The 23,814-nt window shown below is 59.3% G+C and overlaps 3 protein-coding genes across 3 annotated transcripts; all 3 read right to left on the bottom strand.

The window, feature by feature from the left end:
* Window positions 1-908: 908 nt before the first annotated feature.
* LMJF_32_3940 (conserved hypothetical protein) lies at window positions 909-2,579 on the bottom strand (the record flags this gene model as incomplete). Its single annotated transcript, XM_001685668.1, has 1 exon — window positions 909-2,579. The coding sequence occupies one exon, from the start codon at window positions 2,577-2,579 to the stop codon at window positions 909-911; it is 1,671 nt and encodes a 556-aa protein (XP_001685720.1).
* Window positions 2,580-3,911: 1,332 nt separating this feature from the next.
* LMJF_32_3930 (conserved hypothetical protein) lies at window positions 3,912-16,175 on the bottom strand (the record flags this gene model as incomplete). The annotated part of the gene is made up of 1 exon (XM_001685667.1): window positions 3,912-16,175. One exon carries the CDS (start codon window positions 16,173-16,175, stop codon window positions 3,912-3,914), a length of 12,264 nt encoding a protein of 4,087 aa, XP_001685719.1.
* Window positions 16,176-21,195: 5,020 nt separating this feature from the next.
* On the bottom strand, window positions 21,196-23,616 carry LMJF_32_3920 (putative DNA repair helicase; the record flags this gene model as incomplete). The annotated part of the gene is made up of 1 exon (XM_001685666.1): window positions 21,196-23,616. The coding sequence occupies one exon, from the start codon at window positions 23,614-23,616 to the stop codon at window positions 21,196-21,198; it is 2,421 nt and encodes an 806-aa protein (XP_001685718.1).
* Window positions 23,617-23,814: the final 198 nt, after the last annotated feature.

Genomic DNA, 23,814 nt, shown 5'->3' with positions numbered 1-23,814 from the left:
ACTAAGCGATTCACTTCGCGCGTTAACAAGAGCAATGAGGCGTCGTAGCGAAGTCCGTGCAGCAGGTCATCGACATGCGGATGGCGAAGGGTAGTCGCAGAAATGTAACAGAACTGCACCGGTCACGGCGAATTGACGTTTGTTTTTCTTTGAGTTCTCAGCGTGCGGGCATACATGCATGTCAGTCGGTGGGGGGGGAGGGAAGGGGGGAGGCGTGGAGTAGCACATGTATCCTCACAAACTGTGGAAGCAAGAAGGACAGTGGAGCGAGGAAAGTGCACACAAGACGCACAAAGGCGCACCGAAACGTTCGCTTGTGGAGAACGAGAGAAGCACTGTAAAGGCACGCGCGACGTCAGCGGTGCAACTCGGTTCCGTGGAAAAAGCCAGCGGGTACAGCATGCCGATTCGCTGTCATGCACACCACCGGGCTAGCTGCCCGTGCGCTTGTCGACGCGTTCTCCAATTCTCGTTCCCCATGTCAAGGGTGTGTAGGGGCTGCAGATACAGCGGTAACGGAGAGCGGAAAGGGAGCGGGGAGCGACTCGGTGCGTTGTGCTTTCGGTACACGTGACGGCTCCACATTCTGCATTGCAAAGGCCTGATTCGTCGCTGCTGTTGTTCTGTGAGAGAGTAAGAGGGACAGATGAGACTTTCGCGGTCAGGGGAGGGGGCGGCGCCAGGAAGACGGTGACGGAAAGGCACGAGACAGCAGTAACGGACGAGCCGCACTTGAGTGCCGCCAAGCACTTGCGTAGAGATTGGAGAGGCACGAAGACAGAGCGCTACAGGAAAAAAGTGCGACACATCCACGACACCATGTCGGCATCCTATCAGCTGCCCAGCGCCGCCTCAGAGGTGCACGAGAGGTGGTCAACTGCGGCACAAAACACCGTCGCGCCGCAAGTCTAGGGGGACAGGCAAGGGAACACTTGCACGCCCATCTGGACAGCACCGCGTGACATCCGCTTGTCCAAGGTGCAGAGAAGCAAGCGATCCACGCAGCACCCCTTCACTGTGTTGCAGTAGCGCCGCACATGATACTTGAGGAGCGAGAAGAGGGCCACGCCCTCTGGCACCGTTGATCCTCCCAAGTTCTCGGTGACCTTCGCCGTTCGTAAGTAGTGCTGCAGCGTCGCACACACGCTCAAAATCCGAAGGTCAGGATCGCGCTGAAAGGCGCCGGCAACGTTGCCAGGCATTGTCCGATACGCCAGCCGCGGGATTATGTTCAGGGAGGAGCACGGGTACTCTCCAGCAATGGACAAGACGTACACATTGGGTTGCTGGAGCAGGCTCACAGCCCGCGACCACAACACCTTTCGCACATCGGCGGGGAAGTGCTCTTTCGGGCCCCAGATGTGCGCGTGGGCTTCGGAGACGGTAGTGAAGGGAACGACCACCGTGGAAAACTGGTACCGTCGCAGATTCGGATACTGTTGCTTCATGTACGCGTAGAAGTGCTCGAGCGGTAGCTGCTTCTTCACCAACTGCAGCAAAAAGTTCGTGTCAAGCACAAGGAGAGCCGTGTTTTCTTGCAAGGCGCTGTCTACAACGCTGCCGATGGAGCGAGAATACCAGCGAGGCACACCCATGGCCTTGCTGTACACGGTCGTTAGTGCCATAAGAACGCTCTGAAACTGCTGGAAGACATCTACCGGTGAGTGCAGCCGGAGCTGCTTTGCTCGGCTTTGCCCATGCCTCTCCTTCAGCTCTCGGGGACGCATGCGATCCACGATTTGTTGAACCACATCGTCCAGGGAAAAGGACGCGTAGACGTCGGCTTCGTAGAGGCAGTCCACCAGCTGCTTGTAGATCGATACGTTGGTGCGCGCCTCGGCCCGTGTGGCGGAGAGCAGCTGCAGCTCGTGTGCTGCATGCAGTGCGAGATGCCACTTTCCTGTCTCCTGGAGTGTCGGCAAAAGCGCCGAGAGAAGAGGCGGGCTCATCGAGTGTCCAGCCGCCAGGGCTGCCGCTGTCAGTCTTAGTGCGGAGCGGTGGTCGTGCAGGCGGCCAAAGCATCGTACGAGCGGCCGAACCATAATGGGGTGCAGATCGACTTTCGGTTCCATATACAGCACACCGAGAGCCAAGCGCCACTGGTCGCTGTTACACAATGTCGAGAGCACAACACGGCGCTGCACTGTGTTGTCCATCAGCGGCGGATGGCTCAGCAAGGTCTCGAGGGCCGCCTCCCAGAGACCAGCAGTGGACGCCAACGCGAGCTTCCCTCTTGCGCCTTCTAAGGTTGCGCTGTTCACATCTTCCTGGATAACGCGCCGAAGAGCTGCAATGCTTCCACACTCCTTGTAGCGTCTCAGCACTGCCTGGACGAGACTCTTGTCTGGTGTAGCAGGGGCTATCGATGCCTTGATGAGACCATAGTAGAACAAGGACGTGCTCTGTGAGTTTGGCATGTACGACAGGCCGTGCTCCAGCTCCACACACGTGGGCTGATAGACTCCTTGTAGGTAGTCGCAGCACTTGGAGTAGGCCCGCAGCACGTCCACCCACGACTGCGCCCTGCTAGCCGCTAGTATGAACGGTGATGGGGCTCTCGATATAAAGCGGGCAGGCATCTGAGCAGGTGCGTGAAGCACGCCTTCTATTTCAGACGCCGGTCGTGCGCCAGGAGATGGCGAAAAGACTTGGCGGATGAACACGCGTACATAAAGCGCAGATATGCCGCACTCGGGGCGGCGGGAAGAGGGTAAACACGAGCACGAAAACGAACACGCGAGCCGAAAGACGCGCCATGCGGTAGAAGAAGTCCGGTAGCGATGGTAGAGGCAGAGGCGGTATGTATTGCATATATGAACACGGGGGGTGGTGAGCGGGGGGAAGGTGGAGAGTGTAGGAGGCGCGCAGAGACTTTGTCAATGGTGTGCCGAAGAGATGGGCCGTCGACGCGGATTTGTCGAGGCGCCTTTTTTTTGCGCGTGGGTGGGTGGGTGGGTGTGCGTGTGGATGCTTAAGAAATGATGCGGTCGGCCACGTTGGTGGCATCGTCACAGTGATAGCTGCACGCTCCGTCATTAGTTGACGCGGCCAACGCTTTACCTTGACCCCTTGTGGATGCCCGGCGCTGTGGCACACGTGGGCGCCGCTCCATCTACACATGCGAGCGCCTCAACTGGGCATGACTGATTCTCTCCCCCTCACTGGTGCAGTAGCGCACAAGTGCGCAAACAACATGGAAAGGGAGCAAACACAAACAAGAACAGGTGCGCATGATAAGGGACGGGATGGGGGGCACGGAAGGAGGCCCGGGGAAAGCCCCTCCAAGGTGAAGAAGCCTACCGCGGACAAGAGAGAGGCCTAGACACATGTATGCTGTCAGCCCACAAATGAAGCCGAGCAAGAGAACAATGCAGTGCAGAGATAAGAGTATGAGGGAGCACCACCGGCTCTGCGGTGAAAGGTATAGAACATCAGAGAGCACACAGAGAGACAGCACTTGAGGGAAGAGCACAGGGAATCACAAATGAAAAAGAGGCTTTCAAAGGCACGCAGCCAGGGGCCCAAGCTCTGATCGTTTGCCTTGCTGATGTGCACACACGCGTACAGCAGCACATGCATGTACGTACATCACGAGCATAGGTCGGGTTACAACGTTCGAGGCGAGTGCGTCACTTGCCATCTTTTGGTATCCTCATGCCACCTTTCTCACCCAGATGAACAGCCAACGTCAAAACAGAAGCAAGCGCACCTTGGGAAGAGCACAGAAAGGGCACACGGAAAAGAAAAAGAACGAGACCTGCGCTCCAGCAGCAGCGAGCCGTGCGTGAAGGGTGTTGGGGATCGGAAAAAAAAAAATAGAGAAGCAATGGCACCAGGACAACTGAGCGGCGACAGTGCCTCGCAGATACGTACACATAGAAAGACGCTTCGGTGTACAAGCACGAGAAGGATCACGCCAGCTCCATCTCCATCTGGTGCTGAAGCGCCATAAGGAGCTTTTCCCTGAACATTTCGAGTGAGGTGTACTGCGGAATGGTGATCAGTGACCCGCACGCCTGAGCGCGGGGAAGGTAGTCGACGCTTTCATTGTTCTCGGCCACTGTGATGGGTCGGATCAGAGGGAGCCGGCGCTGCCCAGAGGCGAAGCAGATCAGCGAGGCTCTCTGCTCCATCGAGAGCTGCTCAACGATTTGCCAAAAGTGCGCCTCGCGGCTCCCCGTCAGCTGCACGCAGATGTACCGCTGCAAATCCTGCGGCGTGAGGTTGCTCTTGCCACACACCAAATGTTCTAGATCCCTCCACGACAAGCATCGGACAACGCGGCGCGAAAGGGTTTTCCAGAGGCCGCTGCGGATGGCGCCAAGCTGCTCATCCATCGAGTGCACGAGGCACCGCTCGGCAATGGTGCGCCGCTGCTGCGCGACCACCTCGTCGTTGTCGTCGCTGTCCAGCCACTCGACGCTCTCCGCAAAGCCAGGGATCAGCTCGTCCGCAACGCCGCTCAGAAGGAAGTTGTCGTCCTTCACGGTGGCCTCCACGACACTGTCGACGTGGGTGTAAAAGTCCTTGATCGTCAACTCGTCGTCAACGAGGAACTTCCAGAAAAACGGCGAAAAGTCGATGTCGAGTGGTGTCTTGGCGCGCGCCGAGTGTCCCATGATCTTGCCAAAGAAAGTGAAGAGGTTGAGGTCGTAGATGGAGTTCGCCCGACTGTCCGGCACGAGAGAAATGCGCTGCGAGTTGTTCACAAACACAAACAGTGGGTTACGGTGGAAGTCGGAGTTGGGGTAGCACTTGTCAGGGTGCTGCATCAGCTCGAATGCCAGGAAGGTCCACAGCTGCCGGTACGGTCCACCCATGTCAACCGGGGCGTGCCCAGAGCCGCTAATGTGCAGGTTCACCTTGAAAAGCGGGGACACCGCCCACTGCTCCTCTGTTAAGAACCCGATTTGCCGGTACAGCTGCGCGAGGATGGAGTGCCGCAGAGCACCCTCCGTGGTGCGCGGCAGACTAGAGTAGAGATCCGTCACGCGCACAAAGATCGTCGGGGCCGTGCTCACCGTCTCAAGCGGGGTCACGTTCACCAACAGGCGCTGGCGAAAGGAACGGCGGACGAGCCCCTTCATCGACAGGAAGGCCTGTGACAACGTCCCTGTGACAGTCTCCTCGTCTAGGTCAACGAAGTTGTTCGCCGTCGCCATGCAGCTTTCCGTCACCGCAATCACCTGCGCAAACCTCTGCAGCGTGGACGGGGGGTACGACTGAAGCAGCGGGTAGGCGTGCACGAATAGCTTGTATGGGTCCTCGGGCAGTTGCGACAGAGAGGAGGTGTGGCTCTGCGCCGCCTGGTCATCGAGGTAGTCCTCCACGTCGGAGAGAAAGGACGCAAGGTGTAGGTAGAACGCATAGGGTTGCTGGTCCATCAAGCTCCGCTGGTCGCGATTGTAGCTGTCCACGACCGGACGCGCAAAACGGCCGGAGAGGTCGGTATAGCCGTCTGGTGCGTACTCAAACTCGTTTGCGCGCAGTCGCACCTTCATGCCGCTGCACGTGCCGATCGACGCAAAGGCGAAGAGCGGCGTGTTGGTCGTGAAGCTGATGGGGATCGAGATGAAGTGCCCAACCACCCCGTTCAGAGACCACGCCGCCGTCCGCTCTTCCACGTTGAGCAGGCACCCCACAACGGCGCCGGGGATGCTCTCCGTGGGGATCTTGTACTCCTCCTTTCCATCGCGTGTGTTGATGTCGCTGCCATTGTACGCGAAACTGTTGCGGTCACTCCCAACGTGCTGCCCTGGCACCTCGTTATGCACCGCCGTTCCCCAGCCGATCGCGTAGGCGGACGTGATTCGATCCGGCAGCGTCACCTCGTAGTAGTAGTGCCCTTTTCCAGCCGTGCCGCATGTGCTTGTCACCTTGCCCACCTTTAGCTCTTGTCGGACGTAGTCGCCAAAGGTGCAGAGCGTGTCTACCGGAGGGCTCTCGTGATCGATGGCCAGGTGCAGCTCATCTACCACGCGCGGCAGCGCCACCTCGGCTGTCACAGACCGCCATAAATCGATGAGGCAGTGCAGGGGAGCTACCGGAATCTTGCGCACCTGCTCGTCCAGCGGACTGCCGAGAGCGAGCAGGAGGTCGATGCCTGCCGCCACGTCCTTTTTGATCTCTCTGTCCTCTGGCAGCGCCACCACCCACCCCTCCACATACGAAAACAGCGTAGAGAAGAGTTGCTGGTAGATGCTGGTGTACTGCAGCCTCGTCTGCACAAAGGCGGTGATACTTCGAAGCACCTCGTGGCGGTGGTAGCGGCCGCAACGGTGAGCCGCCGTCACTACGCCATGCAGGCAGTCCCACAACAAGTGCTCACGCACGTTGTGGATTGCCTCAGGGCGGAGCAGGAGGCTATTGGTGGCGAGACGGGACAGTGAGATGGCGTCCCACGGCTTCACACTCGGGTCAGTGATGCGGATGTTCACCTCGCTCAGCATCACACTCAGCTGGTGGGTGCCAGCGTCCTTGCACACGAGCGTGTCTGCGAGTGGGTGGCTAGTGAAGAAGAAAATATGGTCGAGGAAGTCGGCGGGCGGCCGCTCAATCTGACTGCAGGTGACGAGGTAGAGGTGGCGCGCCAGCAGCACGACGAGGCGGTGGGTAGACTCCCGCATATTGCGATGCGGGGCCGGTGGAATCGAGGCATCCAGGAAGTCCGGCAGCGGCTCCACCATCCACTTCTCCGACACGGACGAGAGCAGAGCAAATCTGCGGCACGAGTTGAGAGTGAAGGTGCCATTCTTGCCTTGATGGCATTGGAAGACGCCTTTCAGCCGAAGCCCCTCCGCGTCGAGAAGCCCGACCATGCCAAAGTACATCTCCTGCCCTGCCACCACCGGCCTGTCATGCACAGGCTCGGCAGCGCGGTTGAGGAAGTCGACGAGCTCCTGATAGTCACGCGTCGGCGCCAGCGAGCCTTCACCGCTGCTGGTCACCAGCTGCTGCAGCTTGCACTCCAGGTCGGCGCTGTAGAGGCGCATGAAGAGGCGCACAACTCGAAAGTACCTGTTGTGATCGTACACAACAAGCAACCTCGTCTCCTCGGTTGTGCCCTGCGCGATGTCGGCGCGGCCAATGCCGTGTGGTGAAAACGACACCGTGAGCGACTTTGCAACGCGTGCGAAGGCTATCTCGCCCAGCCACTCGTCTTGCAGCGGCACACTCTCCGAGGCTTTGGCGGGGTCGCTGAGGCGCACTGTGTGTTCGTAGAGACTGCACGGAAGCCCGTTCTGCCGAGTGTACCAGGCCCGTCCACCACACTGCTTCAGCGGCACGCAGTTCCGGTATGACACCTTTGACACGGACTCGCTACGCGTGTTGCGCACCGTCAGTGACTCACCACGTCGGGACGTCACCTCGAAAACGTCATCGCTGTCGACTGTGTGCACGAGGGTGCCGTTGTGGAAGCGGCGCTTCCGCTCGTCCGTGTTGAGGACTGGAACAAACGGGGCAATGTGCCGCTTCTCTAGAGCCCACCGCCGGCGGTTTGCTGTGGAAGCGACGGATGTTCGAATCTCGTCCAGGGAATCGACTGGCGCGTCGTTCTCGATATCGACCGTGGCTAAGCGCTTCGTCATGCTGAGCAGCCGCTCCTGGTGGAGCGAGACCAGGTGGGAGAGGGATTCGTTCTCGCATAGACACGAGAGGATGAGGAGAAGGCGTGACATGACGAAGCCTTCCTCCACCGTTGCGCCCTCGTTGCGGTCCCGCCGGCAGAGAAACCACTCCTCGGAGATGGCGCTGCTCTCGTTGATGAGGTAGTGGTGCAGTGGCACCGACACCACCTCCTCTGTCTCCAGCACCTGGACCCGGATAAGGCGGTTGTCCCAGCTGTGCCGGCGGCACTGGGCGAGACGGTGATCCATCAAGATGTACCCCAGGCTGCTCTTCTGAAACAGGCCGCGGCACGGCGTCAACGGCAGGCGACAGTTCTCGCGCGTCACAAACCAGACGCTGCCGTCACGGCCCACCGTCTTGAGAATGTTTCCGGTGACTTCTTCCACCGTTGTCGTCAACGTGCACGCGCGCTCCGGGAAAACAGAGACGGTGGTTCCCTTCTTGCCCAACAGCACAAAGCAGCCAATCGGCTGCACGGCGTTCTCGCTGTCTTTCAGCGCCACAGACTTCGTGCCAACCACGACCCAGTCACGCGAGATGGTGATTCTGCCTGCGGCGGCGTCGTACTTGAGAGTGATGCGTGAACCGCGCTTGAATCCGTACGGGTCTCTGCTGCGGCTCTCCAGCGGCTGCCGCAGCGACGGGTCGCTGCAGTACGTCGCGATGGTAGGGATGTTCGCCAGACACTTGTCGCGCAGCTTGTCACGCGTCGACTGGACAATATCCTGCGCCGGGCCGATGCCCACCAGCACCGGCGCATCCGGCGAGAGAGGGCTGCCATCGACAGTGTCAATCACGACAGAGAATGGCTCAGAACCGTCTTGGCTGACCAGACCCCAGGCGCAGAGTGCGTTGTCCTCCACTGCCTCGGCGACACAGTTCATCTTCGCCTCGTGCATGCGGCAACCGCTGCTGCGCAGGTACATAACCGGCGTGGCTGGTATCGTCACCTCCATGCCGCGCTCGACCGTGGCCGGAGTCGTGGTCGAGTAGGCGATCGGCGAGCCATGCATCATGGTGAAGCTGTGGTTCGAATGCACGCAAGTCAGAAAGCAGTTAGAGCACAGCGTGTAGTCAGCGCACTCGTTGCACTTGAACCAGCGGCCGGACACCCTCGCATCGCCGAGGTTCGCATTGCACCCATCGCACGCCTTACGCTCGTCCGCGGTGCACAGAGCGTACTGAAGTTTCTGGCAGGGCAGGCGAATGGCCGGCGCGGTGCTGTTGGAAGGCAGGAAGACGGCCACCGCGTCCGTATTGAAAAGGCTCACAAAAGGGTAGAGAGCGCCGTCGGCCGGAAGGTTGTCAAAGATGAGCCCGAGCGGTATTTCGTCCCCGTTCACAGGCGTGCGAAAGGCATGCATGACGCGCGCGGTGCGGTCAATATAAAGGCGAATGATGTCGCCGCTGACAATGATGCAGCGGGGCTCCGCGGCCACCGGAAACGTGGCGTCGGGGCGCAGGTGGCGCAGTCGCCACGGCGAGTCATCCATGTCATGCAGCGCCCATACCTCGCCGGTGTGCACATTCAGGTCCTTGTGCTTCCAGTGAAAGCTCGGCGTGCATACGCCGAAGTAGTACCCACCGCCGAGGATCTGACCTTGATTCCCGCGAATCAGCTGACATCGGATGCTGACCTTTGCCCCGGTGGGAATGGCCGGCTCTGCAATCGCGATGAATGGCGTCGAGACCCCTTTTGCCCCGGTCGGCACTGTGGCGAGACGCCCGCAGTAGTGCGAGGGCAGCACAAAACCTGGGTTGGAGAGCGCCGCCGAGAAGGTGTAGTCGTGCGGAATCGGTGGCGCGTGCATGGCGGTGATGGAGGGCAGCCGACGCAGCACCGTGATGAAGCTGCCCACGCGCAGCCCGTGAAAAAGGAAGTCCCAGTGATCCTTCTCTTCGCGCACGATCTTGCGGCGTTCGTCCTGCTCAGTGCAGCAGAGAGCCTCCACCGTGATGCGCGGCATCACCATGCGCTCTGCTGCGGCGATGAGGTGGTCGATGCAGCGCGACAGCCCCGTCAGGCGCGAGGTCGGCAAAACAATGTCAAAGGTACACACCGTCCGCGGCTTGGCCGGTGTGCGCATGTTGTAGAGATGCTCGTAGTTCGCCTTGTCGCCGAGCGTGAACTTGCAGCGCAAATCGTTCAGCCGCGACACCGTTACCGTCACCTCCTCCCCCACCGAGCTACGTAGCTGCAGCAGACGCGGGTCCGGCATGCTTTTGAAGATCAGCAGCGTCACCTTTGGGAACCGCTGGCAACTAAGCTCCTCGCATAGACGCTGCGCGACGAGGCACTGGAAAGGGTCGAGTGTAAGCATAGAGCGGAGCACATCGACCGAAGCCGCGCCGAGCAGCATTGGCCCGGTGATTGGGGCTGTCATGGTGCCGGCGCTAATCTCAGCGGTGGCGTCGTCATTGTAAAGCTGCACAAACGGCACCAGATCAACGTCTTCTGGGATGTCGCTGAACAGCGTCTTCAGGAACTCGCCCTCGCGGTAGAAGTCGATGCACCGCTTGTCGCGATCCACCACAACTCGAATGACGTCGGCGTTGCCGAAGGTGCGCTGGAAGTTGTTGAGCTTGACGGTGGGGTTCGTGGCATGCGGCAGCTGCGGCGATGTGTCCTGGATGGCCCACACAATAGGCGGGTTCACGGCCTTCCAGCTCTGCGAGTTGCTCGTCGGCGTCAGCGGGCTCAGCCCCGCCACGGAGACTCCGATAAAGTAACCGCCTTTCAGCGAGTGCCCCTTCGACATGTTACGTCTCACCACCTTGACAGAGAAGAACACCATTCCTGTGCGGGGCAGCACGTTGCCTAGCACAATGCTGCGCTGCGCGTCCTGCAGCATGTGTGCGTTCTGCACGTTCACGATCGCCATCGCGCTTGCGTCGCACTCGCACCACATCGGTACGAACGGGATTACGTCCTCGCTATCAGTGGCGCAGTTAGCGTTCTCAAACAGGGTAGAGACCAAGTTCCCTGCCGCCTTGCCGTCGGGGACCTCCTTGACGTGCACAATGACGTCCGGCAGTAATCCAATCGTCGCGATCTGGACAGAATGCAGGGGCAGCAGCATAAGAATGGAGACGGCGTCGAACACCATGTTGCTGATGTACTCGCTCAGCAGAATGCCGTGCGTGGCGATGTGTCGAATGGTGGAGATGAGCACCATGATGGAGTACTCTGCAACGCTCAGCGCTACCGCCTGCTGCACGCGCGTCGTCGGGCTGCTGTTCGAGGAGCCGCCAACGCCAATGTTCATGAGTGATGAAGTGACGCTGTTCACGTGGCGGCATACCACATCGCACACCTGCTTCAGCGCGCCACGGGCGCTGTGGCTCTTCGACTCCTGCACAGCGCACACTCGAGCCGTGAAGTAGTGCAGCACCATCTCCGCCGTCGAGGTGATGCGGTACCAAGTCGGGCCTTTCTCGATCGTCAGCGCCGGGTGCAGCTGGCGATAGTCGTACGCGAAAGGAACAGTTCCAAAGTTCACCACGACGCGCACCATGCTTCGATCATCGAAGGAGATGACGGGGTACAACAGCGCGCTGCCCGCGTTGGCTTTCGCGGGCACGTTGACGCGCCCCGCAAAGGAAAGAAAGCGGCCGTTGAGCGTGTAGAATAGAAGACGCGAAGTGGCCACGATGCCGCAGCCGACGGTGTCACCCTCTGTGAAAGGCGGCAGCTGCGCCTGCTCGCCCCAGTAAACGTCACCAAGACTACTGTACGAGAAAAACAGGTCCTCGCCGCGGACGGCGAGCTCCGTGCGCGGCAGCTGCACACCCACGTCAAACTTGTTGATGGGAGAGTTGATCGTCACCTCGTAGTAGTAAACCCGCGGGACCCCCTCCTTCCAGTTCAGCTGCCACCCCTCGTCAGCGCGCACCAGTACGGCGGCGCCAGAGCCCTTCTCCATCACGACACCGAACTGCGACCGAGCCGTTTGAATAGCCGGAATGACAACAGAAAAGCCGTTCGGAAAGACGCGGCTGAGGGAGGTAAAATCAGCCGCGCCGAGGAGCTCCGTCCGCACCGTCTGCTCCTGATCCGCTGCCACGTCCTCGGCAGGACGGGATGCCTCGTGCCGCAGGCGCCACGGCGACGTCAGTGCTGCCAGCGCCGTGGGCGAGCCCATCTGGCTCTCCAAGAACTTCAGAATGTCGTTATCCGTCTCGAAGCTCCGCTTGAACTCTTCGCAGTCCGCCTCATCCCATGGGAGACACAAAATGGCGTGGAACAGCATGAGCGCGCGCCCTTGGAAGGCCTTCTGTGTCAGGGCAGCCCGGTATCCAACCATGCTCGAGGAGCTCTTGAGCACCGCAACGAAGCTGTGCAGTGCGCCGTGAAAGGCGCGACGGACAGCCGTCTCTGCATCGACCCCGGCGCCGCACAACACTTCCGTGAAGTGCTGGCAGTTGTCAGTGCACGTGAAGGCGTACAGCACGCGCAGCGCTTTCGTGAGAAAGTGCTCTGTGAGGTTGGCCGGGTCGATCTGCAGCAGACGCGACAGCAACTGGAGCCCCTTTTCGATGTTCTGCGCCGCGCGTGCGCGGCTGATCAAGTCCTCTTGAATCATTAACGGCGTAATTCCCTTCGCCAGCAACACGCGCACCTGCTCTAGCGAGTCGCTCTGCGAGGACAGCTTCACGACGCTGCGGCGCAAGCTCGCCGATCCCCGCCGCTCTGACAGTGACCGCGAGCCGTTCAGGGAGTTCTCGAGCCGAACTGAGGTGCGGCGACCACACATCGGCGTCGTGCCGTCGCCTTCGAAGAACACGCACTCCATCATCCAGCGCGCCAGCGATGTGAGGAAGACGATCGTTTGCGTCTTCGTGGTGCCCTGAAGCTTCGTGCTCCACTCCCCGCTGAACCATCGCAGCTTCAGTTCGTCCTCTGCTTGTCCGCGGGTCAGCCCGCAGTGCAGAAGAATCGACAGCAGCGCGCGGATGGCGGGCCGCATCGATGGCAAAATGGAACCCCGCATCGCCCTACTCACCTCATCGACAAATTCCTTGCCCTCGTCCCTGTCTTCCAGAACACGCAGCGGAAAGTCGAAGAGATTTTCGTGCGGCACGCCGTGCGTATCGACGTTGTGGGCGGCCAGTACACTCGTGGTGAGCCCGTAGCGAAACAGCGGGGCAATGACGATCTCGCAGGACGTCGGTGGCTTCTGCATCAGTTCCGCTGCGGCGGCCAGCAGCACTCGCAAGATCGCCTCTCGCATCACGGAGGCCAGGGAGACGTCAAGCGCAAATTCGTACTGCACAATGGCCGTGAAGCTGTTGTCTCCTCTACCGTGAATGTGAAGCACGCCGCCGTCCAGCTTCTTGAAGGAGTTCGACTCGTCCATCACCGTGTTGTCAGGTTTGCCGTTCTGCGCGCCCGACTGCACCACAAACACTGGTGGGCTACTGGCCTCCTTGATGAGAGACACGCTTCGTGCAGTGGAAAAGTCGAGGCATACGCGCCAGATGCCGGTGTCTTCCTTGTTTGGCACGTACATGTCGTAGGCCTCGTGGGTAGAAAAGCCGACCACCTGCTCTGGACTCGCCTGAACCGCCCGCAGACGGTCACACAGCTCCAGCAGATGCTCCTGTGTTACAGCAGAGACGGCTGCCGGGCACACGTTTGCCACAGTCACGAAGAGCGGCAGCACACCGGTGAGAAGGACGGAGTTCGGCTGCTCGTCGACCCGTGCAGGGGTGAAGAGAGACTTGCAGCGGAACATGTAGTCGACAAACAGCTCCAGAAGCTGACTCACGTACGCCTGCGATTTGCCCGTGGCGTTCGTGTGCAGGGTGGTCATGACGGCAAGCACAAAGGACGTCATGAGGTGCGTGGCCGACTTCGGCTCACCAGGATCGCTGGCGGCCTCCCGCTCACACTGGCGCAAGAGATTCTTCGCGGCCGACACGATGTCCTCTGGGCGATGCTGTACAATGTGGCGAATGACAGTGTGGACACGCTCTCGCGAGAAGTAGCTCCACTGCAGGTCAGCGTGCTCGCCGGAGTCCATGTGCAGAAGCATCTCTGTCTGGTCTTCGACAGTGAGAGACCACGCGGTCGCGACGCGGTAGAGCTTGTGTGTCACCTCCAAGAATGCTTTTTCCGTGAAGAGTTCCATGATAGTGCTGCACGACGCCTTCAGCGATGAGGCAATGTCGGAAATGCGAGTGTCGTTGAGGGTGGCAAGACGGCGGAGGTGTACCAGTGTCAGCGACATGAACGCTAGCACCTTCAGCGGTGGCGTGGACGGCTTTACGAGGCGCAGTGCCTGCGCCAGCGAGCTAAGGGTGCAGAAGGACAGCGGCGAGTTCTCCGGAAGGACGCGCTCCAGTTCGTAGCTCTCCGTGTAGATGCAGCGGTAGATCTCCCGCAACAGCCATGGCACTGAGCCGGCGCACGGGCACGTCTCGCTTGGGTCGCATAACGCCAGCTCCTTCTCCATTCGGCGGCGGGTGAAGAGGCGAACAGAGCTGAAGGTGGAAAAGCGCTGCTGGTAGACGATCAGCTCAGACTCGTCGCCAAGCATGGCGTACGCGTTCTCGCTGCACGAGCGTGGGCACTGGTACACACGCACTATGCGGTTGCTCTCGCGGTCCACCTCCGCCACAAGATCGTCGGAGCCTTTCTCCGCCGGTGGCAGCATCACAAAAAGACGGTACGCGCTCTTCAGCACCCGGCCGGACAGGAGAGCCCTGTCGTCCAGCGGCACCGCAGAGAGGTTCGTCGTGGCGACCGGCACCGCCACGGAAGAGTCCCACGTGAATGGCTTGGTGTTCAGGGACAAGCATTGGCGCCCCACCATCTCCTTCAGCCACATTCCTGTTCCTTCGTCCATGGGGAGGACAAATAGCGGGGCCACGGAGCTGTCGACGACTCTTTCCTGGAAGAACCTGCGCACCGTTGCCGAGCCGTTCGAGCCGCTCCACAGCGCCATGGACCCGAAGTGGCCGGTGCAGCGCAGGCACTCGACCAGTTTGATCTTCATCGTCTGCGACTGCGTGTAGTGCGACCCACTCAGCTCGACAATGGAGAAGTTGACGCTGACGACCCACACGCCTCTGCACCAATGCGCATGCAGGAAGTACCACTGGCTGGTGGAGGGCAGCACACCGCGGCACACACTGGAGCCTTGTCGCAACCTCAGCACGTTGCCGCTCACCTCCACAGAGAGGGACTCCCCAGTGTCGGGAACGACGTGAATAAGCGTGCCAGCGCAGTCGTTGTAGACGTGCGCGCAGAGGGAGAAGCAGTCGACGGAATCGGGAAAGGGGTGGCTGAAGGACGCCATGTAAGCCTTGACGTTCGCTTCTAGCATGTGCAGCGACGCAGTCGAGCCGGATGGCAGCAGCGGCGACGGCGTCGTCTCCAGCACGCCTTTGTGGTAGTCTGTCACCAGCGACACGCACTCCGTCGTGCGATCCTCCTTCGTTACAAGGTCCGTCGTAAGAACGGCGTGGCGCAGCCCACTCGCATCAGTGCAGATGAGGTGCGTGGAGTCCTCGGAGAACGTTGCATTCCAGCAGCCGCTCACCACCTCTGGCAGCTCCCGCTCAGCGTGTAAGGAGCCGGTCGAGAGGTTGAGTATCATTACCTTTTGCGAGCCGACTGTGGCAAGGTACTGTTGGTTGGGGCTCACACAAAACCTCTGCACCCCTGTTCCCTCGCCTAGCGCCATCTTCATCTTGATGGGCTCGTCTTGAAAGCAGTCGATTGGGGAGGTGATGGGGCAGATGTCCGCTGCATGAAGTGAGAAGGATTGCACAATCTCGCGCGCGTGCGGGACCGCCACCGGCACGATGCTGGCCGAGGTGCTGATGAGGTGCTCCAGAATGTCGGCGTAGCGCAACACCTCATCCAGTTGGTGGCGGCGGCCGACAAGGAGACCCGCAATGGCACACCGCTCCATCACCTGCGCCGATGGCGGCGTCGCCTCCCTGACGGAGATGTCCAGCTGAGTGAGTAGCTCTTTCACAACCGACGGCGCCAGCGCGCGGGAAAGGTTTGCATCGAATAAGAGACGCTGATACAGAAGCTGCAGTGAGCGCACGTGCGACTGCATACCATTCAGCAGGTTCACCGACATCATCAGCGCGTCGGATTGCGGCTGCGAGCCGAAGGTGGAGGAGTAGACAAAGAGATCGCCCATCGAGTTATCCGCAGTGTACGGGGCCGACGAGTTGTGCACCTCGTCATTTCGCAGGACGGTGCTCTGATCGGACTCCTCTGTCGTCGTCTTGAGGGCGTCTTGAGCATCGAGGATTACCTGCTCATAGATGAGAAATGGTGGTGGGGTCGGAGTAACACTGTTATAGGCGTTCGCTAGGCTGCGCACATGCCGCACAACCGTCTGGGGATCAATCGGTGCGTCACCGTCGAAGTCTGGCGGGGAGGTTGGCAGAGTAAAGTTCTGCTTTGAATCTGGCTGGTGCTTTTTGCGATACATACGATACCCCGTGGCATACAGCTGGGAGAGGGACATGGTGTCCAGCTCCATGGCGCCTTTGTTGTCGCCGCCCGGGTCCTGGATACACATGGTGCCTTTCTGGTACGGCGCGCATTCGACGTATTGTGCCTCGTACGTCGTAGACCGCGCAGGCACGGTGTCGCCGGCGCTCGTCGCTATCGCCGTGTCGCCCAGCAGGGTTATCTGAGGCGGGGGCGTGCTCCGCTGCCCCGGCAAGGGGCCGATCCAATTGTCGATCCCTGCAAAGCTCATTGTGTGGGCGAGATGGAAACCGCACCAAAGTCAACAACGACCACGACACGCGGGGCAATCCGGTGATTCCAGTGGTGCCCAGATGCGTACCCGTGCTGTCACAAAGAAGGCTTGCCAGCTGCGCGCAGAGGAGGGCCACAACAGTGAGAGAGAGCGTGGGCGACACACGAGAAAAAACGCCACCAACGTAAAACAGATGGGTGGGGAGACGGCTGCGAGCACTTCCGCAGGCACCTGCATGCGTTAGTGGGTGCACGCGTCGCTCTAAACAAGCAGATCTACTACGATGGATTGCTTCACCCGGTCCCGTCTCTTTGATCGTACGTGGAGATATGAAAAAAAAAAACAAAAGGATAGAGATGAAGCGACGGTTGGCGGACAAGACGGACGGCACCACGACGCCGCAGCAAGCGGGGGCGTACGACGAGGACGAGAAGAAGGTGAGATTGCGTCTGTCACACTGGGCAAATCAAACGAGATGTCCTCCTTTCTGTCGGCAGTGCGGCCTGGGGGGAGGAGATGGCTGGAAAGAGAATGAGAGAAACTAGCGCGGAGAATGACCTCGAAAACGGGACATGATAGGAGATGCAATTACTCAAACTGCATGCAAAAAAAAACTATATACATTTACAGAGCGTCGTTCGGCGGCTGGTCCACGTCTCCTCTACGCTGCCTTTGTATTCCCGTGTGGGTATGTATGTGTGTATGTGTGTATGTGTGTGTGTATGTGTGTATGTGTGTGTGTGTGTGTGTGCGTGCGCTTCTGAATAAAACCTGAGCAAGCGCTCTAGGAGTACTCGACAAGAAGACGGTGGTGCCTCTCTTTTCTTGACCGCTGTCGACGCGTCCTCAGCTGCGAAGTTAGCGGACAGCGGAGAAAACGGGAGGTGGTAGAGAGGGAGCTGCAAGGGATTCGAGAAGAGCACTAAGCGGGTCCAAAAAGGCTGTCCTGCTGTCGCTGCCCCCCCCCCTCCCTCCCTCTCGCAGAGCGCACAGCGCGCAGTTTGGGGTGGAGGAGGGGCGGGGGCTTCCGATGTACGAAAAACAGCTTTCTCTGTATCTGGCTTCTTCTCGTCCCACTGTGCAGATGAGTGTGGAGGTCGCAGAGAAAGCCCGACACAGGGCAAAGGTGTCGCGGGTAGGCGTCGCAGAGAGAGAGAGAGGGAGCGCGCCGCGCACACAGACACAGAGCCAACAGCAGCAGCAGTAGCAGCAGCTCCAGCAGAGACAAGAACACGAACAGTAAGGGTGTAAATACAAGATTCAAAAACAGAAACAAAACGATTTCAGAATATGAAGGACATCAAGTCGAAGAAACGAGCCGCAAACACCGAAGCGGCTTCGCCCTTCAGCAGAGCTGGCGGAAAGAAGAGAGCGAGAGCCAACGACGGTGCCGGTTCACAGGGTCCACAGGGCTTGCGCACATCAGCGAGGGCTGGGAGACGTGTAGAGGTGTGTATGAATGAGTAGGGCTACATTCGATCGTGCGCCTCTGCGTCTCTGTGCTCCGTAGAGGGAGCAGAATGAGGTAACAGCACGAGAGACGGGAGAGCAAGGCTGAGTGCAGACACGCCCCCAGCGCTCTCAAAGAGAAATCGATGGAGGTGGTCGAGGCAGAGGAGGCGATGAGAAAAAGAAAGAGCCGAAAGAGAGGGAGTGCGGACGATGCATACACAAAAACACACAAACACAAAACGACGCTTCCCTCGCAACGCTTTGCTGGATCGTGTGGTCGCCCCTCCTCACTTTTGTGGTCCCGACGGTGAAGGCAATTCTCCTCACTGCTTCGCCTGCGGTGATGAACACGTCAATGTATGTGCTGTGTCTAGGTGCGCAGAACTGCGCCTCCAGCCAACTGCTTGCCTTCTTGACGGCGTGCCGTGGGGAAAGGACGTGTTGAGGAGAAGAAAGAGACGCTTCGCGTGCGCGCGCTTGTTTGGAGAGCGAGGAGGTGGAACGAAGCTACAGGGGCTTGTGAGAAGAGAGAGGAGGGCGGCGGCACAGGTACACAGACGCGTACGCGGTGGCAGGGGGTACAGGTAAGAAATGGGAGACGGGCATCACATAGGCCTGCGAATCGTACATGCACACCGAAGAAGACAGACGCATACCGCAGTGGAGGAGACCGAGGGGAGAGAGGGGAAAATTACTGCACACTGCGGAAGAAACCAGCAGCAAAACCACAAGAAAGCAGTAGCATCAAGTCGACCCACGCCCCCTTCACCACCGAAGTGCACGACGGAATGGTGTGAAGTACAGATGTCCAGCTTTGGTGCAGGCAATATTTCCCGTGGTGCAAAGTCTTCCTCGAGAAGGAGTTCAGCACGCACACGCACACACCGATGGTCGCATGTTTCGTGGCACCACATGTGTTCACTTGCACATCCGTGGCTGTGTTTCCCAGAGTTTTTCGTTTCTTATGCTCGCACCTCCTGTCGTACAAGTGCCAAGACAAACACACCCAATGGCCGACGGAGAGAGGGGTCGCGTGATTTTCGAGTGCGCGCAATGGAGAGAGACACGTAGCCAACGGGTTCGCTCTCCGGTCCCTCTCCTCTACCCCTCTCGTAGCGAGCGTTGGCCCCCCATGTCCGAACAAGAAATTCACAAATACTAAAAAAAAAAACACAATGCTCGACTGCTACTCGGGAAAGAGGAGCGAGCGAGCGGAAGAGAGGAGGTACCCCCGCACAGTTCATACAGCGCGAACCGGAAGCGAAACTTGGCGGGCGGGCAAGGCGTTTCTCTGCTGTCGCTCTCCCTCTCCGTGGCACGGCAAGCGCCCGGTCACAAGAAGTACACAGTACACCAGAGGCGGCGAGACAGCCGCCCACAACGCACAAGAACGAAAGACAAACTGGAGTAAATACGAGAGAGCAAAAATAGAAAAGGGAAAAGGGAGACGGAGGGCAGAAGAAATGAGAAGGGGGGGGGGGCGTGTGCGCACACACACATACCACCGGCCGCACGGAATGCAAGAAAGGGAGCAGAGAGAGAGAGAGAGAGAGCGAGCCATGGTCACACAGAGCACGCGAAGAGAGAAGCAAGGAAGAGCACAAGTGACGGAGAGGCAGAAATGCGCCCCGCGAAGGACTACCGGGCTGACCCAGTTGGACACACGGGCAAATCATCGCGCCCATCGCGAGGGTATTCTTTACGAGTGAGCTGCCCAGGAGATGGGGGGAGTGTAAGTACGTGTGCTGGCGACCCTTGTATGACCACAAAGGGAGCCGGCCCGTATTCTTCCGCCTCCTGTCTTAGCTAGTACCTTCCTCCACTATCTCTCCACTGGCGCTCTATCCCTCACTCCTCGGCTGCTTACTTGCCTGCTTTTTCCATGCAGTTCTTTCCTTCGGCGCCGATGTTTGTGTGTGCCTACGTATAGGCGTGAGTGTGCGTCAGTGCAGCATTGTATCGTGCGTACATTCCGCATCATGTATCCTGCGGTTCCAACATGACACGTCATAAAATAAGTGCGCGCACACGCACGTCCTCATACACGGTGAGGGAGAGAGAAAGGCATACCGTACAAGAGACACCACGCACACGTACTCGCTCTTTCTTTGCCTCCTTGACAAGACAGCGGACTTACAGAGCAGACAACGACGTTCAGTTGCAGGGCAAAGCACCCATCGGCTTTGACGTGTTGCGTTGCTCCCTGCAAGAAGAGTACAAGTATGTTCCACGAGTACTGTCTGTTCCCTCTCCTTCCTCCTGCAGCTACCCTCCTTTCACATCCTCGACGGCTTGGCCTGCTCAAGAGGTGAGGCGGGAGGGGGTCGATTCTACGTTCTGTCAATGTTTGTGCAGGCGCGTAGAGGTGCTGGAATGCGTGTCGACCCGCGAATGTGTGCGTGAGTTGTCCCGTGCGCGAGCGTGGCGCTGCAGATGCCACAGATACGATGCGTGCAAACGCGTCTTCTCACACGGCGCAAGCTGGTGGAAATGACATCGTCACCACGGCCGCTTTACGCAGACGGGGAGGCCGGAGGTCCCTTGCCGTGGCGCTTGAAGGGCGAAGATCAGGTACCCTTCTCACACACGTTAGAGCCATTAGCCGATGGCGGCTCCTCCCCGTCCCTCTTGTTCTCGATTACAGGACGTCTGAAGAGCCCGTAGACCCACTTGGCAACGTACACCACAACGTACACCACCAACCAGCAGGTTACTCAGACCATTTTCTGCTTGCAGTTGTCGTTTCTTGTAAACGAGCAATACGGCTGTAGCGCCTGTACAGGCTGCGAGACGACAGCATCGCAGCCATCGAAGATGGCAGAAACGAAATAAGCGGACCGAGGCACAAGAGAGAGATGGACTATGGGGGCAAAGAAAGGCCATACAGAGTTAGCAGCACTCGAGACAACATCGCCGAGGTCGGTGATCCATGACGAAGAGGGGGAGGGACGAGGCGCGAGTCACACACTCGCGCGTGCACTTCCTCACCCGCACCGGAAACGCCTAAACAGGTTGTTCTGTGTAGAAGGTGTTTGAGCACCTTAGCCGTTGTCGACTCGCGCTCCTTTTTCCTTCAGTTTTTTTTTTCGTTGTTCATGCGAGTTGCACATGTGCGGAGTTACGTGATGAGCGCTCTGGAAGCGAGTAGGCATGCCAACCGCCCGTGCAAGTCTGCCTCCGCTGTTCCCCCCCCCCTCCTCCGAAGCCTGCACGAGTGCGCTTTGGGACTACCGGCGGGTGGACGCGTGCCTCGAGTAGAGTGCCAAAGGGCCCTTGGTTGAAGAAAACACAAGAGAGAAGGAAAGACACAAAAAAGGATACCTCACGCCCCCCTCCCCTCCCTTAGCCCGTGTAAGCAGGTACGTGTGCACAACACGTGGCGCTAGAGCTCGTGGTACACAAATCCGTCATCGACGCCAACGAGGTCGCGCAGCGCCGTGACACGAGCCGCGGAGTCAGCGCCGCCCCTCCACTCGCTTTTGATGGCGGCATAGGTACGAATCGGTCGAACCTCCACCACGTCGTCAGCGCTGTCCGTCTCGTTAGCGGCGTTGTCGTCGGCGTCCCTAACGGCGGTGCGGCGGCGCTTGCGGCACTCCTGCTGGAATTCGATTTCCCAGCTGGAGACCACCTTTGAAAGGAGCTTGAGCTGATACGAGAGCGACTCGGCGCGACAGTCTCCAGCGTCGGCATCGCGCCCGGAGCATTCGCCGGATCGCGGCCGCAACACACTTGACTGGTGCAGCGTCTCGTATAAAGACTCCTGCTTGATGCTCACTACGTCGCCAATCCGATGCTTCTTCACCTGCTGCTTCACACCTCCTAAAGCGGTGTCGACCGATGATGTGAAAGGGCTGTACTCCATGATACGGCACGTGTACCCTTGGTCAACGAGGAAGGCAGTGCGGTGAGCCGCGTAGTTTATTTCGACGGTGTCCGTGCTGATGATGGAGTAGAACCACGCATCCACCGTCCTCCCGTTCGCGGCGCGCTCCTTTGGGCGCAGGATGCGGCCTAGTCGCTGGGCTTCCTGGCGGCGGCTGCCACCGTGGCTGGACACCTGAATCACAATATTTGCGTTGGGCAGATTCACGCTGACGTCGCCAACGCGTGAGACGCAGATCACGTTGATCTTCGAGGTGCTTTGGAAGTCGGAGAAGATCATCAGCCGCTCCTTGTGCTGCGTACTGCCGCATATCACCGGTGCGTTCAGCAGTTCCCCGTACTCCTTCAGGAGCATGATGTGGTCGCAGCAGAGAAGGATTTTGGCGCCGGCGTCGAGGTGTTGCCGCACAAGCTCCCGCACGCACATCATTTTGTTCGGGTTCGCCGCAGCCAGCATCACCAGCACCGGCGCCGTCCCCGCCCGTGCCACTTTGCTGCTACGTTGCATGTACTCGAGCCCAAACTCCTTCGTCATTGGCGTGCGCACCTCGACGCAGTGAACCTTGGCGAGGTACCCCTGTGACGCGAGGGTCTCCATAGATATGTCGTACAGCTTCGGCCCGACGAGGTGGAAGAGGTCGAGGATTTTGTGATCTTCGCGCACGTAGGTGGCGGTGAGGCCGATGACGCCCTTAGCGTCAACGAAGCCGAGGCTCCCGCGAAAGCTCTCCGCTGGCATCACGTGTACCTCATCCAGAATCAGCAGGCCATACGGAGCGAAGAGCTTCTCTTTCGGGTTCTCTTTCCGCTTGCGGAGACCCCGTCCCGTGAACAAGCCGTCCTCGCTGGACGTTGTTGTCGCTTGCTGGCGCATTTTGGCCCTGTGCGCCGTGACCAGCATGCTGTACGTTGTCAGCACAACGTCCGTTTCCTCGGTGATGGGGTCCTTCTGCTTGCCTGTCAGGCACGCGATGCGGGCAGCGCCGTCTTTGATTTGGTGGGGACGACCACCGTGGGCGTCAGATGCATCGCCGTCGTCCGTCCGCGGTGGTGTCTCCAATGTGGCATAGTCGAGAATTTGGCTCTTCCACTGCTCAACACTGACACTGCCGGCGCACAGGACCAGCGTCGGCTTCTTCACCTTGCACATGAGCATGATGCCCAATAGCGTCTTTCCAGCACCGCAGGGGAGGAGGAGGCATCCGCTGTTGAGGGTACCGTCGTGGATGGCGGCATCAACCGCCTCAATCTGGTATCGGCGCGGCTTTGTCTGCGTGCGCAGCGAGATGTGCGCTGTGCGAACCGATGTGTCGTTCTCGAAGTCGTACTGCTGCTGAATAGGGAGGCCGAGCACCACGCATTGGGCGGCCACCACCTTCGACATCGCCCTGCTCTGCAGCAGGAATGAAGGGTAAGGCGCTGGGCTCTCCTCCCAGGAGCTCTCCTCGTAAAATATGCGAAGTGGTGTTGCGGCCACCGACGCGATCACGGCGTCGCGTAGCAGCATCTGGGCCGTCTCCTCATTCTTGCATTGCACGAGAGTCCTCTCCGCATCGATAATGATGCGGGCAAGGTTGTAGCGCTTCATGCACGATTCGATGAACTGGCGCACAAGCTGCCGTCTTTCACTGCTCTCAGCAAGCCCGTAAGCGTGGGTCTCCAAGAAGGCGGTCGCCTCAGCAGCGTCGATCCCGTTTGACACGGCGGCGCCGAGAGAGAACGGCGTCAGAAGGTACTCGTGCATCAGCGAGGGGCGCGAGATGGCCTCCGCTAGCGTCGTCAAGAAAGGGCGGATATTCACGTAGCTTCTGCGGAAGGACTCCGCAATGATGGTGATGTAGCCGTCCGATTCTATCCTGCTCTCAACGAAGAGGCATTTTTCGCCGGTGCGAGCATCTCCGCTGAGTGAGTGCGCCATAACAGACTCCCGAAGCAGAAGTAGCAACAGCAGCTGTGATGACCCCAGCAGAGTGCAGAATAGCTGCTGTGTTACAGAGGGGAATGGCCGGTCCCCAACCCCACCCCCTGCCAAGAAACTTGCGTGAGTCGGCGTATGGGTTCGTGTGCGAAGGCGTAAAGGTGGTGAAGAGTCTGCACAAATGCATCTCACGTACAC

The sequence above is a fragment of the Leishmania major genome, chromosome 32 (genome assembly GCF_000002725.2).
Source record: "Leishmania major strain Friedlin complete genome, chromosome 32".
Classification (NCBI taxonomy): domain Eukaryota; phylum Euglenozoa; class Kinetoplastea; order Trypanosomatida; family Trypanosomatidae; genus Leishmania; species Leishmania major.
The sequence above is the reverse complement of the archived record's forward strand: the minus strand, read 5'-3'. Positions and strand labels throughout refer to the sequence as shown.